Here is an 18903-nt window from a genome sequence, read left to right on the forward strand (position 1 = left end):
TTTACCTAAATAAGTGAGATATTTTAACGGGTATTTTTTCAACTTTATCATTTTACATTTGAAGAGGCTGAGGCCCAGAGAGTGGCTTGCCTCGGTTTCCCAGAGAGTGAGCAGCTGAACTGGGATCCAAAGCCATGCCCTTCCAACTCCCAGTCCAGTGCTTTTCCCTATTTACTACACATTTTCTTTTATTTAAGATTTTATTTTCCCCAAAACTCATTTTCATTTTACAATATGACAGCCCTTGGATAATTAGAAGTATCTGGAGGTGTTCCTAAATCAAAGTTGGGCACAATTGTTTAAGAGCCTAGCATCAAATTATGATACATGGATGACACGACATGATTATTTTCTCATTCCATATATGTATTTTTAACCTGCATGTGGTGAGAAATGTTAACAGACATAAAGCCACCATATTTAGATATCTAGTCCAATCTTGCACCTACGTGCAAAGAAGGTCCCTCTAAAGTTTCCTGACATTCTTTTTTTTGGTATGTGTTAACCAGTGGGGTGAACCTGATGCTCTCATGAGGCCATCCATCCATCATGCTCCATTCTACTGAGCTGCTCCAATTATTAGGAAGCTGCTTTTCCTAACTTCTGTTACTGCTGGGTCATGGCAGCCAGGAACAGGTCTGAGTGAAGTGGGGAGGGGCAAAAGGATTACAGGTCCTCACCCAAAGGCAACAGAGATTGGGATTAGTGAAGGACTAGCTTTTGAGATCAAACAGCTCTTGAAAGGGCTCTTGAGCAAACGGTGGTTTCTTTACATTTTTATGAGGTAGAGATGAAGGACCACTCCCTAGTGGTGCTGAATTTCTGATCACACTGCCATGGTTGTTTCAAGTACTTGGGCTGAGAACGGCATGAAAGCTACTCTAGGTGTGTTTGCTTTCTGGGTGTGAGTCACTGGTACAGAAACAGTGCAAGCTTGGGTATAAGGTGAAGCTCTTTTCTCTTTTAATATCAGGGATAATGTGGCTGAGATGCCAAGTCAATCCTAAGCAGACTGCATGGAGCAATGGATGAGGAGGCAGGAGCTCAAATCCTGCCACAAATTCAATCATTTATCAGCCACGTGCACTTCAGCAAATTACTTAACTTCTTAAGGTGTCAGGTTCTTTAAACTACATGTGGTGAGAACAGGAAAATCTGTATGGCTGCTTCCAGATCTAAAATTCTATGGTTCTCTGGGATCAAGCTCTAAAGTGCATTTGTTCTGTGACTATCATTGTCTTTGCCTCAGTTTTTCCATCTTACCAATTTTATACTACATACTTCAATAAGAAGAGGCACAGAAAAAATTATCTTAGCACAGCACCCTGAATGCAATGGGAGGAAACAGCAATTGACATAGAGAAAAATGCCAGTCTCACTACTAATTCTGGAGCATTAGTTATCTCTTTGGAAATACTGTAGTATGTTGCATTTGCTAATTCTCACACCCACTTAATTAACCCTTCCAAACACTGAAATAGTCTGAAACGACAAGATAAGGCAAAAGCAAATGGTAAGTTATTTAAAAAATATATTTTAAGAAAGAAAAAGTACCTTTTAATGTAGCATCATTTAATTTTTAAATAAATTATACTTACAAGTTACAAGTTCTTTTCTGTAACAAAAGTTGTGCTACTAGGCTGATTACTTTTGGATCTACCAAACAATCTAGCAAGTCATCCGTAGAGATGAATGGTTGAGAATGGCATGTGGTGCTGTCAGAAACAATGTTACCTGCAAGTGGTATCTCAGCTTTATTCATCACTGGTTGCTCTTGTGCACAATTTAATTTCTCCACATGTCCCCCACTCTCACTGACAAGGCCTTTAACATCGCTCTCAGCTGTTCCTTTTTCTGACGATTCATTCTGAAGACTGGGTAATACTGGAATCAGATCCAGGCCAAAGGGAATGTTCTCCTCAAGCTTTGCTGTATCGGTAGCTAATTTATGACAAGGTGATTTTTTCTCCTTTGTTCTGGTGTGTACATCCAACTTTCTCTTTTTCAAGGGTGCCTCCACTCTGTGCTCACCATTTATTTTAAACTCTGTGGATGTTAATGCTTCTGCTACTTTATTGTGTTCCAAATAGGCAGAAATGGCTCCATTTAAGTACTGACTATTGATTTCATGAGATGTTCCCTCCACCTAAGGAAAAGGAAAGAAAATTTTTTTAAGATGTAGGTTTGTCTTCGATTTTCCCACAAAATAAAATGCTTCATCTGAAGCTATCTTCCCAATAAGTTATCAACTGACATAATAAAAATAAGAGGTTCCCTACCTCTGTAGGGTTTAGCCAGGCTTTGGTATTAGTGGGATCTTCTGCAGCTTTCAAGGCACACACTAGCATTCGGGTGATGGCCTCTTCTACCCGAGCCTGATGGTCCTCCTCCTATGGACAAGGGGTAAAAAAAGACAAGATGTTTTAGAGATGGTGTTGTGAACCATGACTAATACTGAGGAAAATGTGTCTAACTTCCTTGAAGTTTTACTGGTTTCTTGTCAATGACACATGGTATTTTAAAAACACACTGGCCAATCCATGAGAAATGGACACACACTTCCTATGTATTTCGGTAGTATATTTCTTGCAGAAGCATCTGTATACAAACTAACCTAAAACATCTTAGTTTAATCCAACTCATTTCAGATGTTTTCAACCTTTTTCATTTTGATATTCCGGAATTTTAGAAGCTTCTAAGACATGCCAAGCATGGGGGTATATAACAACACACAACAACAAAGTACCACAACAAAATCTGGTACTGTATGTATTTATGTATTTAGGAGGAACAAAGGAAATGAATGGTAGTCTTTTATAAACTTTTGATTACAATATTGAAGACAGTCTGGGATGAGAAGGAGAGGGAAGAAAGAGTCAGTGTCCCCACTTCATCTAAAGAGGCAGCTAGGTATCTCAGTGGATAGGACCACAGACCTAGAGTCAAGACCTGAGCTCAAAATGGCCTCAGAAACTTATTAGCTATGTGACTCTGGGTAAGTCAACAGCAAACTCTGCTTCAGTTTCTTCGACTATAAAATGGATTATAATAACACCTACCTCCCATGGTTATTGTGAGAATCAAATTAGATAATATTCATAAAGCACTTTGCATATTGTAAAAGCACTAAATAAATAAATGTTAATTACTCATATTACTACTTTGATGTGTTAAAAGTCTCTCTCTTCCCCCTTGCCACCCTCCCCCTCCAAGAACATAACTAAATGCTGATTAATTATGATAAGTCTTGGTCCTAGTAAAGAGTTAAAGAGGTATCTCTTTTCTTTTGGCAGAGAGGTGGGGGACAACAAGTGAAAACGTTGTCTACACTATCAAAAAGTCACTATGAAGGTTGATATTGCTTTTGTTTTCTTTATTCCAAGGGAAGGCTCATTTGGTGGGTAGTGGGGTGTCTATCTTAACAAAAAGCACTGAAATAACACTTATTTTAAATGTAAAAAAAAATGCTAAAATATGCAGATACTACACATCTAAAACAGAGATGGGGAAAGATACTGCATAATCTTGTCATTTCAACTAAATGTAATTGAGAAAGAATCAAGAAAAGAAAAAGATATCAACAGACATTTGTTCCTATTTCACCTCTTTGAAACACCTAATACACTGCAGGCTTCCAGAAAGCTTTCTCAAGAAATCTTTCTTATCACTAGTCTTTTTGTGTTCCTTAGCAGCTGCTCCATTTTGCCAGTAGATGCACATGCAAAACTTGGGAGTCATTTTAAAGTATCTTTTGTACCTAGTTCCAGGTTCCAGATCTTTCTGGACAAATGTGAGGCTCTTTCACTTGAACGTCTGACTACATTTTGATCCTGGCACTGAGCTTGTACTCTTATCCAAATATTGCCTCCCACCCCATGACTGCAACTACTAACTCTTTTTACATAACCACTCTGATGTTTCTGGCCCCTCCCTGAGGTCTTTTCTCAATCCCTGGATTGAGAGGCTTCATCTGTACCAGGAAGACTTTCAGTTTCAGCTTGGCTAGAGACAGGTCCCACCCCTGGCTCCTCCCTGATAGGCACAATATAGCTTCTTGTTAATGTAATATAAAAGAAGGTAGAAGGTAGTTGGTGATGAGAACAGGAAGACAAAGGAAAGGGTCAATTTTATCTTCTTTTTAATAGTTAGGAGTATACAAACTCTAGACTTTAGGAATACATTTCAAAGTTTAGAGAACATACAGCAAAGGAGATTTTTAGAAACTGATTATTCAACTGAAATGAAAGTTACGAGGTTTTAGCTTAACATGAAAATGACTTTTTTCCCCCTAACAATTACATAGAACCTAGAGGCCAGGGAAGTTAGATCAATGTTGAGGTGAAATGATGTGAATAGTCCTCAGATAACTGGATACCACCTTATGTCCTTGCGATTTGTCTTTTTCTGTCTGCTAAGTAAATTATGCTTTCATTTTCCCAGAAAGGACATGGAGCCTAAAAGCCCAGGGAAATAAAGGGAGTTATCTAGAAAGAAGAAGAAAGGTGACATGAGGTTAGAATATCTCATTAGATAACTGGATTCTGTCAAGCTTGTACTTGTGTCCACATGTACCATGCCATCTGTCTTCTTTTCTCTGTGATATTAACTAAGCTTTATCCCCTTAATGGGGACAGAGAACCCGGCATGCAGGGAAGCAGAGGGAAATGGCTGAAGATCTGTGGCAAAATGAAGTATGTATATCTCACAAAATCTCCACCTCATGCTTTATTTGCCACACTTGTTAGTCTAAAATTTGACCAAAAGAGCTACAAAAAAGACAAAAATGGTTATTCAAGCAAGTAGAGAAGGAAAGGGGAATTCTGCAGCAACCTGCAGGGAATGTTCTGGGTTTGTGTTCTACCAAGTACTTTGTAACAGCTACCCAGATCTTCTGTCTTAAAATAGAAAAGTAAAGGGTTTGAAAGAATGCATCTCTAGTGTCCAGGTTATTGGAGGAATGAGATGTTCCTTGAAATTCAATCTGAAAAACATTGCTATATGTCCACTAGTGCCAAATACTGTGCTAGATGCTAGGGGATGAAAGACAAAATCAAACTATCTCTGTTCTTAAAACCCTCACAATTGGGAGGAGATAGATGACATGCACCCAGATAAGGAAATATAAAAATGTAGAAAGGGATTGGGGGGCACTTAGAAGTGTGGGGGGTGATAGCAAAATCCTTATGAAGCAGGTGGTCCTCGGGCTGTGCCTTGAAGGAAGCCAGGGATTCCAAGAGGTGGGAGCGAGGAAGGACAGAAGAGGATTCCACCATAGGGGCAGGCTGTGCATAAGCAGAGTTGACAGACAGAAGGCTGTGCCTGGGGAACAGCACGTAGGTCAATTTGCCATCACTGAGGGTGTGAGGAAGAGTAATGTGAAATCAATATGGAAAGATAGGTTGTAACCAGAGGAATCTGTATTTTATCCTCAAGGCATCAGAAAGCCAGGAGGGTTTTCTGAGCAGGAAAGCTGACTATAGGAATACCATCTTGGCAGTGGTATGACAGATGGATTACTGGAAGTAAGGAAAGTAAATGGAGTAGCAGCAGGGAGATCATTTAGGAGCTTACTGCAATAGTCCAGGAAAAAGGGGGCGACAAGGGTAGAGTCTAAGTGTGCAGAAAGCAGGACTGATCTGAGAGATTTGCAGAGGCTGAAGTAATGAGACCTTGCCAACTGATAAGATATGGGAAGTGAGGGAGAGTGAGAAATCAATGCTGATTCCAAGGTTAATATTCACAGCGTGGGGGATAGGGTGGAGGGTGAGAAGAGAAAAAATAAAGATAAGGATGTAATGGGGCAGAGGGAAATTCTCACTTGGCATGCAGAAGAAAATGATGTAGAGAAGGAGGGGAAGATGGACCAATTACCATTTAGAGTTACTTAATAAGTATCAAGCTCTTTCCACAGAGAGGAGTAGAGAACTATCTATATGTGTATTCCAAGAAATAATCATGTGGAAAAATGATATTTGTCTGAAAAGACTGATATGGATGCAAAGGGAATCCATGAAACAAAAAGGAGGTGGAAAACAAGAGTAATGGGATGAATAAAAGAGCATGGCACAGTGCCATAAAAATATAACCTGGAGTTCTAAAGCTCAGCTTAGCTGTTGAATGAAAGCAGGTGAATTAAGAAGAGGTAGATTTGGAGAATAGACAGTTGGCTGTTCAGACAGTGGTTGAGAATGAAATTCAAAGTCCTGAACCATAGTTGTAAACATAGGAATTATGGGGGCTGGGGATGGAGTATAGCTAACAAGGGCTAATGAAAGTATATTTGCCTAGGATATTGTTAAATCTAATTAGAGAGGGCTTAAAAATGGAGCAAAAGAGAAGGCTGCACACATAGATCTGAGAAAACTGATGTCATAAAGATTAGCAGGTACAACACAGGAAAAAAAGAGCACCAGAGGATTCACGGATGACAACATCCAAGAAGAAAACCAACTACAAAACCCAAGGACTCACGTCTACATAAAAATGTACAAGGCAAAATAGTATAAAGAGGAAAACCTCTTGTAAAAATCTCTTGTGTAAAGCATAGAGAGACTCTAGTGTAAGAGGAAAATTTGGCTTCAAAGACTCATGACAGAAATAATTGTCTAGAAGGGGATATTCTTGATACAAAAGGAATAGAACAGATAAAAAGGGAAGTGGGCAGAGCATTCTTGTATATTAAGAAGATATAGTCGTTTTAGGAAGTCTAGGAATATGATAAGGAAACACAGTAGAGAGAATTGGGAAGATTCAATGGACGGTGACAGAGAATACTATGGGGTCATATTACCTTCAACCTGAATAGAAGATGGAATTAAGTAAGGAATTTGGGAAACAGTTTATAAACCTGGTACAGAAGCATGATATTGTATTAACAGTGGAAATTTAATGATACAAACATCTGCTGACACCCCCTTTGCTTGAAACAGAACAGCTAATAAATTTGTGAGCTTCTCTAATGATGTTTTTTTCCTCTGAAAAACTGCGGAAACAATAGGAAGAACTGCATTTCTGGATCCAATTCTGACCAACAAGAAACTGGCTGTAAAAGAGATCTCATTCCATCCTGTCTTCCTACAGCTGACTGCTTCTCTGTCATTTATCTTCAATCTACTGACTGCTTCCCTACTGCCTACAAGCACGCTCACGTCTCTCTCTCCCACCCTCACTTGATCCTTCCATCCCTACTATTGCCCTATATTTCTTTGACCTTTTGTGGATAAACCTAAGAAGGCCATCTACAACTGGTGCTTCCACCTCCTCGTCCCTCTCCACAGCCTAGCTTCTGACTGCATCATTCTCCTGAAACTGTTGTCTTTGAAGTTACCAATGATATCTCAATTGCCAAATCCAATGGCCTTTCCTCAATACTCATCCTTCTTGACTTCTCTGAAGCCTCCAATACTGTCAATCAACTTCTTCTCCATGATATTCTCTTCTCTAGGTTTTTGAAACACTCTTTCCTCCTGGTTCTCCTACCTATCATGTGACCGCTGCTTTTCAGGCTCTTTTCCTGGATCTTCATCTAGGACATTCCCACTAACTGTGGGCGTCCCACAGGGCTTTCCTGGGTCCTCTTCTTTTCTCCCTCTATATTATTTCTCTGGGTAATCTCATCAGCTCCCAAAGATTCAATTATCATCTCTATGCTAATGATTTTCAAATCTACTTATCAGCCTTAGTCTCTCTGTTGACCTCCAGTCTCATATCTTCATCTGCCTACCAGACTTCTTGGACTGGATGTGCAGTAGACAATTTAAACTAAATATGACAAAATCTGAACTTATTATTCCACCTTCCTCACACTTCCAATGCACCCCTCCCAACCTCCACCAAAACTCACCTCCCTTCCAAACTTCCCTACTGTTTAAGGTATCACTATCCTCCTAGTCCTTAGGCTTGCAACCTAGGAGCCATTCTGGACTCCTTACTACCTCTCGCCCCTCCCCCCCCCATATCCAATCTGTTGCTAAGGCCTGATTTCACCTTTGCACCATCTCTTGGATATGCCCCCATCTCTCCTCTAACAGTGCCACCACTTGGGTGCAGGCCCTCCTCACCTCACATCTGGATTACTGTAATAGCCTATTAGTGGGTCTGCCTTCCTCAAGTCTTTCCCCACTCAATTCAGTTGTCAAAATGATTTCTTAAAGTGCAAGTCTGTCATCTCACTCAGTGGCTCCTATCACCTGAGCTGTTCAAAATTTTTACTTGGCTGAGAATACAGATGGAATATGTTAAATTTGCAAACAACAGGAAATTAGGGGGGAAAAAAACTTTCGATGATAGAACTAGGATCCAAAAGGATCTTGAAAGCCTAGTGTTGGGCACAATATGTTAATATTATATTTAACAGAGATAGATGTAAAGTTCTTTACTTGGGTTCCAAAAATTAACTTCATAAGTACAGGCTGGTCCATACTCTAGGCAAACCAATTCTGATGAAAAAGATAATGTTTTAGAGGACTACAAGCTTAACATGAGTTAGCAATTTGACAGAACAGCCAAAAAAATTCATATTATCTTAACGCTGCAAGAAAAGAAAATCAGTGTATAAAAGCAAGGACAGACCACATCTGAAGTAGATTTCAGAGAAAATTAGACAAACTTAAGTAAGTCAACTTGTCACAAGAAGACTGGATGTTTAGCCTGAAGAAGTAAAGGAGGGCCATAACAGTCTGCAAGTTTTTTAAAGGCTATCATATAGAAGAGGGATGAGACTTGTTCTGCCTCAGCTTAAAGGGCAGAACTAGGAGTGATGGGTACAAGTTGTGAAAAGGCAGACTAAGGCTTCAAGCAAGGAAAATTTTCTCTCTCTCTCATACTCATACACTCATACACACACACACACAATTAGAGCTGTTTAAAAGTGAAAGGGCTGCCTTGGAGGTTATGGGTCTTCCTTCTCGGAGATGTTCAAACAGAAGTGGATGACCACTTGACCACTTGTTGGGGATGTCAGCATAAGGATACCTGACCAGGTACTGGTGAGACTCAGATTCTATTGCAGCTACCCCCAAATGGAATGGGGCCTGACTTCTTAAATCTATCAGCTATGGTGTGGATGTGATTTTTGTACTGAGTTGGGAGACTAGAATCCCTTCTGGAACTCCCTTCTGAGCCATCATTCTGTGCCTTCAACTAGCCTCTATTCTGCAAGAACAAATTTCTCTAAAGTAGTCTTATTTTCCTAGAACAGTGTTCCTTATCCTTCTAGGGAAACCTAGTTCTCCTTATTAAAAACTATTGCAGTTCCATCAACTTCATGAGGCCTCCCTACCTGACCTAAATCAAGTTGGTCCACAGCATATGCCCCAATATCTCTTTCTTCCTATGACTGGTACTGTACACCATACTCACACATATGGATTTGCATAAATTCAAAGAAAATGATTTGCAAGATGACTTGACAGGGTAGATCTTCAAAAGAATATGCTGCTGGCTCTAAAGGCAATTCTAAGAGGACCCCAAGAATGTTTTGAGTAATGGCAGCATTAATTAAGTGTGTAACTTTCCAGGTGATTATTTTGAAAGGATCAATCAATCCTCATTCATCTATATAAGTTGTCTGTTAAAACATCAGTAACATTCGCTTTATTTTTACATATTCTACACTGATCCTAAAGAAATTATTTTCATTCACAAAAGTAAAAAGAATACCAGTTCAATCCATGAGTTTATACTGACAGTGATGGGGTCGATGGATTCTACATAATGCCACCAGTGTCTGGGAACAAACAAGACCTGAAAGTAAGAAAAACAGTTGTTAGTATATTAGTAAGACATTTCATTTTTAATATTTAGGAGCAGGGACTTAGGTTGCTAAAAAAAAAATCAGAGGATAAATGAATAGGTACTAAAGCTGGAAAAATCAGGAAATGCTTCATAGACGAGTGATTAAAAGACAACTACATTTCTTAAAGAATGGATAGGATTCAGATAACTGGAGATGGGGAATTGATAAGTTCTATTTTAGACAAGTTGAGATTTAAATGATGGCAGAAAGGACTTTGAAGGGATAGAGTACAACATGGAGAACAGAGGGTTAAGTCAAGGTAGGGCCTTGCCAAAGGCTGTCAGAGTGTGGGAGGAAAAATAAACTAAAGGGAAAAGGGGCAGAAGAATTTGAGTGTGTGGTGTCATGAAGACTGAGGATCAAGGTTAGAGGGGAGAGGAGAGGGTTTGCAGTAAAATATTCTGTCAAGTAGGCAAAGAAAACTAAGACTTAAAAAAGGCCCTGGACCTGGTGATGAGCTCAGTGATGACCTTTATGTGTTACTTCAGGAGAAAGGTGGGAAGTTAAGACTACAGGAGTCAGTGGGCAGTGAGCAAATGGAAGGAACAGATAAAGACTATTAATGTGAATTTGGCAATAAAAGAAAGAAAAATGGGAGAGCAGCTAGAGGGAGGCAACAACGTCAAATAAAGACTTTTTCAAGAGAGGGGAAACTTGTCCAGTCACCTCTCCCTGTCTCCAACCCTATTCATCCTTTTCTAGGAGGCAGAGGAGAAGGGAAGATTTAAAATACTAAAGAAAGATGTGGAAGCTCCCAGACAGGGGAGACAGAAATTAAGAACACAGGTGACAGGGTTATCACTGGAAAGGAAAGATACCTGCTTCCTTGGGGTTGGGAAGGATAAGAGAGAGTTTAAATAGTGGGTTATTTTAAGAGAGAAGACTACCTATTCATAAGCTCTTAAAATTAAACAATTTACTTTTTTTATCCAGATTTAATTATGAAACATTGCTTTGCAGTAATATGAAAGAGAACTTCTTTGAGTTTAAAGAGTAGAAGATTTTTATCTTCCATCCAGTTTATCAGCTCCTGAAAGGAATATTCTCTTGCTATTTGGATAACTAAGGTTAGCAGGGGCAGTTTACTGGGCTGGGGATCCAAGGATATAGGCTAAGGATCAGATCAGACAATATGAATAAATATAAAAACATCCTACATGACTGACAGTCATATCTCAGGGCATGAACAAAATCCTATGGCTGTGTACTAGGGATATGGAGAGAGGTATGTTCAACATAGAAACCTTGGCTTAGAAAATCTTTTTGCTGGTTGTTAATGGATCCAGTAGTCCAACAGATCAACTTTCAATGCAAGTAAGGTATTTTTCATTTTTATTTTTTTCTGACAGAGTGTGAGAGTGTGAATAGATCAATCTATGATACATTCCCCCCTTACTCTTCTTTTGCATCTAAAGTAATGTTCACATTTGACAACACACACGTATGTACCCAGAGACCCAGGAATGTCAAATAGTAGTTGAATATCATAAACTCTGGAGAACTATTTTCAAAAATTTGTGATCTCTTCAGAAGGTTTTCCTTCAGTTGCATATTTGAAATGAAATATTTTGTACTTTTATTATAAATCTGGTAGACACCTCAACAGTAAAGCTTATTCTTATCTAAAGGAAAAGCTCTTCCTTCTTTATCTAAAAAGACTTAAAGTCAGTTTCTGCTTCACAGGCCTACTTATCAAGTATATACTTTATAATCTACTGGTTCTTGGCCACTTCAATTATCACCAGTGTCTGGGAACAAATAAGTACTGAAAAATAACATTTGTAACAATTATATTTCTTTAGGGGTTTTCAGGACAGCTTTTCAAGAAAAAAAGGCAACTAATAGGAGACCACAAAAACTTTCATAACCAGTAATCAAATACCAGAAGGCAAATAACAATGTATTTTTAAAAATCTATAGTTAGAGAACTGAACTATATATAATTTAAATATAATTAATATGCTATGATATAAGATATAATATAATATAATATAATGTAATGTAACATAATATAATTTATTTGAAGTTAATTCAGATACCCATTTCACTTTTGGCAATTGTTCACAACCAGGTTCATTTTAATAACAAAATAACTATTAGCCTTTACATAGTGCTTTAAAGGTTTGCAAAGCACTTTATATATCATAGCACCTATAATATTTGAAAAATGCTTTGTAAACCTAAAAGCATTGTCTAAATACTAGCTATCAACATTGTTGTCTTCATCGTCTCATTTGATTCTTAAAACAACCCTTATTATCTACATTTTAGAGATGAAGAAATTGAAAGAGGCTAACATGGCTTCCCAAGAGTCACAAAGCCAGTAAATGCTCATGCAGGATTTGAACTCAGTCCATCACTATCCATGATGATCATCTAACTACCTCAGTCATTGAGATGCCCTAAAATTTTATCTGATCTGCCTCATGGGTCAGCACTCACTGGTCCAAACTCTCATTGCATTCTCTTCTGTCTAATCCTTACTCTATCTGAAGAAATTATGAGGACATTCCGAGAGGCTGAAGTGCGCCGAAGCGCCACAGCAAACTCTTGGAGGCTAATCTTTCCTCACTCCTCAGTAACAGGAACAAAACTCTCTTCCCTCAGCCCATTTCCAATACACTGCCAGAAGACACTTGTTTCTCTGAAGGAAAAAGAGCAGGCAGGGATAGTGAAAAGAAGGAAAGGCTTTCAGCTTAGAAGAGGTAAGGAAGTAGGGATGAGAAGGAATGTCTTCTCCTCTCTCCCTTTTAAATGAAAGAATTACCTGTCCTGGGTACAGTGTAACCATATGCCTTTGAGCTTTCAGAAACTGAGGAAAGTGTTTTAAATCAGGATTGACAACATTGACTTTGCTGAAAACACTGGATTCTTCATAGGGGATTCTGGTTGGATAAAGAAAAGCAGTATCTTCAGGAGGGAAGAGATGCCATCTTTTCCTAACCAAGGGGAAAAAAAGATTATGGTTAATACTCTATGTACTAGATAACAGACAACGTGACGTAACAGTAATTAATTAATTGAATTAATTAAAATTCAAGTAAAATAAATTCAGTTCAAAGAATCATAAACTTTTAGAGCTGAAAGGGACCTTAAAGGTAACCCAACTGCAGAAATTCTCTCTATACTACATCTAGCCTATATTGGATGCCTTTCCCAGCTGGTAGACTTTAATTTTTATACAGTTCTATCTTCTGCTGAGCTGAAATCTACATCCTTGTGACTTCCATCCACTGCACCCTGTTCTGCCCTATGGACTGAGTCCACTCTCTGTTCTACAACATGATAGCTTTTCAAATATTCAAAGATAATTAGCAGATACACCTTCTCTCTTCCAGGCTAAATGCAACCAGCACTTTCAACCATGCAAACTATGACATGGTTTCTAAAAGTTTAATTATGCTGGTCATGAATTTCCCAAGTTAAGAATCTTTTAAGTGAGTGTCATTTAAGCAATGAATATGTACACTGCCTTTAAAACAGAAATAGGGGCTAACTATTGAAGAAAAACAGTAAATTAGTATATTCACTTTTAATTTTTTAAATTAAACTATTCAAATATAAACAAACACTAGATTACGGTTAATTAAGTTAATTAAGAAGGAAATTAGAGTGAAGAGGACAGATGCAAGAAGGAAAAAGGAACTAAATTATAGTGAAAGAGAGAGACGAGGGAGAAGAATGATAAGGTGCTCATTTCACTCTGAAGTGGTATATTTCAGTGTTAAAAAGAAGAACGAAAAGGCTTATGAGACTCTGAGACAAGAATGTCAATGTTAAGCTATTGTTGCTATAACCAATTGGGATGTAGCTGTCAGAGCTGTAATAATAACTAATATATAAGTACTCTAAAGAGTGTGACACAGTGCACCTCACTTGAGGCTCAACAGCATAGAGCAGATAGCACTGGCACTACTATTTTCATTTTATAGATAAGGGAACTAAGCTTCAGAGATTAAATGACTTGTTCAAGGTCACACTTGTAACACAAGTACAAGCCCAACTCAGGTCGTCCTAACAAGTCCAGCACACTATTTAGCATTCTCATGCATAACCTGATCTTTCAAAAATTCTCTCAAAAAAATTAATGAATTTTTTTATACTACAGTCACAATCTACCTTCCCCACTCCCCACACCCAAAAGCAAATAGCTAAAATGAAATATCTACCTTTGCTTTGCTTTTCAAATTCCAAATTAAATTATCTGAAATGAAGGTGTATCTTCCCATAAAATTGTGAAGGACTCTGATAGATGAGTGAAGTTATGGCTTCACTTTTAGAAATACACTATTATAGTTTTCCATTATAAGACTTTGTATATTACAAGAGTACAATGAATTTTAGTAGCTTACTTCTGGATCTCTGAGTTTTCCCTCAATTTACATGATTATCAATATCATCCTGACATGCAAAATATACTACAATCTTATCTTTCTATTTAGAGATGAAGACAGATTTCACTAAACATGAAGCTAACTCTGAAAGCTCTAATCATTTCTCCATCTTTGCTCAAGAAACTAAGCCAACAGATTTGACTCTGCAAACACTTATTTCAAATTTCAAAGTGTATTATTTGTTCGCAATAGATTGGCAGCCTGATGTCAACAGATCGATAAACAGATGTCTTCTTCATGGTGGGCATTTTATAAATACTTGTTAAAGGAAAAAGAAAGAAAAGCTTAATAAGTATGACGGTACTGAGATATGTTTTTAACCCTTCAGATGTCATTAATTGCTTTCTCAATTAAAAAAAAGGACAGCAATGTTATTGGTAGGAAATATTTCTCGTAAAACCAGCTGTAATAGCAAATAAAAAACCCCGAAAAGCTAGAAACAAATTAAGTGCCCAATATGTGGAGAAGATATGAATAAATTAGGGCATTTCATTGAACCGGAATATTGTGTCATAATAGATAACAAATACAAAGAATTCAAAGAAACACAGACTACAAAAATTGCGAACAGAAAGCAGAACCAAAGGAATACACTGACATCTGTGTAAATTAAGTCATCACTGGAACATCAATCATAATAAACACACGAGAACTTTTTTACTACCTTCACAAAGTTAACATAGATACCACTTTTTTTTAAGAATACACACATATTTATGATCACTGTTTTCTTTTCACCTTTTGAATTTGGTTTTGTTGTTTATATTATGTTACTAATGATCTCTAAATAGCCAAATCTACTGGCCTTTTCTCAATCCTCATCCTTCTTGACCTCTCTGCAGCCTCTAACATGGTGGATCACCCTCTTCTCCTTGATACTCTCTTCTCTCTAGGATCTTGTGACACTGCCCTCTCCTAGAAGGATGGGGTAGTCAACAGTGTAAAATACTTCAAAAAGTAGAGGCAGAATGAAGAATGAGAAAGGCCTTTAGATTTCTCACCTGGGTCACTGGTTAGAGAGAATGGTATGGTGGTGACAGATTTCAGAAAGATGAAGATAGTAAGAAAGAAGCAGTGAGTACAGACTAGTTTTTGCTAGGTGTTGAGCAATAAAAGGATTCTAAGACAGATGGGTGGTCTGAGGCAGGGCAGCAAGTACAGGGGAACTTTATTTGTAGGATGGGGGAAACCTGAGCATGTTTAAGGGTAAAGGGAGAACAAAAGTGAGGATGATGAATGAAACAAGGTCCTTCAGAAAGTAGGAAGACAAGGGATTAAGAGTATAAGTATTAGGCATAAGTCTGGATAAGAAATGTAAATTGGTATGGCTGTTCTGGAAAGTAATTTGGAACTATTAGCCAAAATTTACTTTGCGTACCCCTGAACCCACTAGTATCACTAGTAGGACTACAACCCAAAGAAATCAAAGAAAGAGGGAAAAGATTTAACAAAAATATTTAGTCTCTTTTTTTTTGGAGGGGGGCAGGGCGTGGTGGTGGTTTGGAAGACCTAGAACTAAAGAGGGTGACTGTCAATTGGAGAATGGCTGAACAAATTATACTATGTGAATGTAGTGGAATCATATGGTGCTGTAAGGAAAAAAATGAAGAGGAGAAACCCGGGAAATCTGGTATGAACTGATGCTGAGTGAAGTGAGCACAACCAGGAGAATAATCTATACAATAATGACAACATTGCAAATGTAAACTTTGATAGACTTAATAACTGATAAATGCAATAACAACCATGATTTTAGAAGACCAATGATGAAAAATGTTTCCCACTTCCTGAAAGAAGGATGATGGACTTAAAATGCAGGAATTTGCTTGACTTTGTTACAAAGGGTGTGTTTTTCTTTCCTTTTTTCTGGGGGGGGGCAGAGTTGAGAGAGGGAGAAAGTAAATGCTCGTTAATTTAAAAAACATACAATTAGAAATTACATTAAATTTTTAAAAAACATGTAATTAGATGGGAGAGAACGAGGGAGAGATATGGAGCTCAGGACAGGTGGCTTTATTCTTCTCAGTAAAGTAGGAATTAAGGTCAACTGCTTATAGAAAGTCAATCACTGTGGAGCTGGAGGACTTGCAGAAACACGGAACAGCTGTAGTGATATGTGAGGCATCTAGCTAACCAGAAATGAACAATGACTGTCATACAATCACATAAGAGGACATAGCTGAAATTAGAGAGCTTGTTTTTGTATAAGATAAGTGTGACAGCAGACACAGTGCTGGACTTGGGAAAGACCCTGAAGCCTATCTAAGCTCTATCACTTGATCACTATAGGATCATAGACAAGTAACTACACTTCCCTGTGCCTCAGCTTAACCATCTGTAAAATATGGGCCACAGAATCATATATTTAGAATAGGAAGGGACCTTGGAGATCATGCAGTCTATAATTTTACAGTTTTGCAAACTGAGGCCCAAAGACAGTAAGAGATATGGTCAAGGTCACAGAGATACTAAGTGGTAGAGCCACATTTTGAATACAGGCCTATGGCTCTGCATCCAGGACTCTTTCCACTGAATATGCCACCCTGCCACTAACAGTACTGCTACTACTTACCTCACAAGGTTATTGTGAGGAAAGCACTTTGCAAACTCTAAAGTACTATTTGAATGTTAGTTGTTTCTTATAGGTGAACGAGTCAACACCAATCTGTAATGTCCTTCAGTGCTCAGCGACTCAGAGAGGAGAATGGAGAAGGAAAATAGCACAGGTTACCCAGGACATGGGATTAACAAGAATAGTGGAAGGAGAAGGACACAAGGGATTTCAGGAGTGGAGATGCCATGCTGCTGAAACTTCTGACTCATGGGTCAGGACTGTATAAAGATGAAGGTGTAGCCAGAACAAAGTTGACAGATTAAGAAAACAAGACTGAGGATCCTAAGGGCAAAATGAGAGAAAGAAGCAAGGTTTGGTGGTAGTGAGGTCATAAAAGGGCAAGAGATTTTGCTGAGAGGAGAATTTCATAACTCAAGATAATGGCAGTTGGTGACTCATGATAATGGTGAGGTCCAGGGTATGTCACTCCTAGGAATAGATGAGGTCCAGCTAAGGAGGGTAACACCAAGAGTGAGGAAGTGCAAGAATTCCAAAGCCAGAGCCAATAGTAAAGTCATCAACTTGAAGTCACTGAGAATGATGAGTTAAGGTAGAGAAAAAGGCAAGCCAAGTATTTAAGTCACTGAGGACAGAAGAGCATCCTGGAGAATGGTAGGTGGTAATGATAAGGATCAGGTATGGGTGACTTAATCACATGGAATAGACTTCAAAGGAAAAGCTGTTGAGTGATGGTGGCAGAGCAAGGGTCTACAAGTGGCAGTGAAATAAGGATCATAGGCTGTAGACTTAAAATAAGGATGTAACTTAGCAATCATCTATTCCAACCCCCTCTTTTGGGGGGACCAGTCAGGTAAAGTAACTTGCCAAAGGTCACAATGGTAATAAATGACAGAGTCATGATTCTAACCCAAGTCATCTCATTCTAATCCAGGGCAATGTTGAGTATGCTAGCTATCCTTCCTAGTCCCATGAGTTGTGAAAACATGAGAAAAGGAACGTTCAGCACTAGAGGATGTAATGGGAAGTGACATCTTCAGTGCAGCAAAGATAGAGTACTTCACTATAGTCAGGTTAAGATGGGTTTGAATTTCACTTCAGGTACTACTTACAAGCTATGTGACCCTAAGCAAATCACTTACCTCTCTGAGGTTCAATTTACTAATCTATAAACTGGAGATAATGATGGCACCTACCTCAAAGTGCTCTGTAAACCTTAAAGCACTACATAAATGTTAGTGACAACTTACTATCACTACCACCACCACCACCACCACCACCACCACCACCACTACTACTACTACTACAACTACAACTATTACAAGTAGATGAGGAAGAGATCAACAACGTATAGCAACATACAGCAAAAGCACAGCAATATTAGTGGTAGGAAATATTTCTAATAGAATCAGCTGTAACAGTAAACAAAAAAATCCCTCCCCGAACTAGAAACCAACAAAGTGCTTAAAATGTGGGAAACAGATGAGTAAATGATTGAATATCAATGAACTGGAATATTATGTCATAAGAGATAACAACTACAAAGAAAATTCAAAGAAATACAGAATTACATGAAATGAGTATAGGGAGGAAACAGCAGGTGAAAGATGGGATAGGGTTGGGGAAGCACAGAGCTGAGATGAGTAAGAAAAGAATAAGATGTGGTACGGAATGCAACATCACTAATATGAAAATATGTTTAATAGGAATGTATATGTATAGCCTATATCAGATTGCACACCATCTTAGGGAGAGAGGGAGGGGGAAGGGGGAGAAAAATTTAAAACTCAAAAGCTTATGGAAGTGATGGTTGATAAATCAAAATAAATTAACAAAAAAAGATGTAGTAGGGAAAAGGACTGTCTCCTTGACAAGTGGTAGTTCTCAACAACAGATTAGGGGCAGCAGAAAGAAAAATGTTAAACTAGTTTAACAAATTTAATTAAACTAAAAATGTTTACTAATAAATAAGGCAGCGGGAGAAATAGGAAGACAGAAGCTTGTAGGCTTGATTAATTCTAAGGTTCAAATAATAATGTTGGTGTAACAGCACCTATTAATTGGCTTCATTAAAGCGAGAAAGGACATACAGTATATGAGAGAGGAAGAGAGAAGATGAGTACATCAGTGTTTTGACAAAT

The 18903-nt window shown here is 38.2% G+C and overlaps 1 protein-coding gene across 6 annotated transcripts in view; it reads right to left on the minus strand.

The window, feature by feature from the left end:
* Positions 1-1514: 1514 nt before the first annotated feature.
* Positions 1515-18903, minus strand: part of HSPBAP1 (HSPB1 associated protein 1) — a 55951-nt gene continuing 38562 nt past the window's right edge. For 5 of the 6 annotated variants that reach the window (XM_020985949.2, XM_078146737.1, XM_078146739.1 and 2 more), the window contains 4 exons: positions 12564-12735; positions 9661-9744; positions 2280-2390; positions 1515-2146 (listed from right to left, as the gene is read on the minus strand). In XM_020985949.2, coding sequence (XP_020841608.1) covers positions 1595-2146; positions 2280-2390; positions 9661-9744; positions 12564-12735 — 919 coding nt within the window. In that variant the 3' untranslated portion in view covers positions 1515-1594. The remainder of the gene's footprint in view (positions 2147-2279; positions 2391-9660; positions 9745-12563; positions 12736-18903) is intronic. The other variant, XM_078146738.1, reaches the window with a different exon arrangement.

The sequence above is a fragment of the Phascolarctos cinereus genome, unplaced genomic scaffold (genome assembly GCF_003287225.1).
Source record: "Phascolarctos cinereus isolate Bilbo 61053 unplaced genomic scaffold, phaCin_HiC Scaffold_726;HRSCAF=1367, whole genome shotgun sequence".
Taxonomy (NCBI): domain Eukaryota; kingdom Metazoa; phylum Chordata; class Mammalia; order Diprotodontia; family Phascolarctidae; genus Phascolarctos; species Phascolarctos cinereus.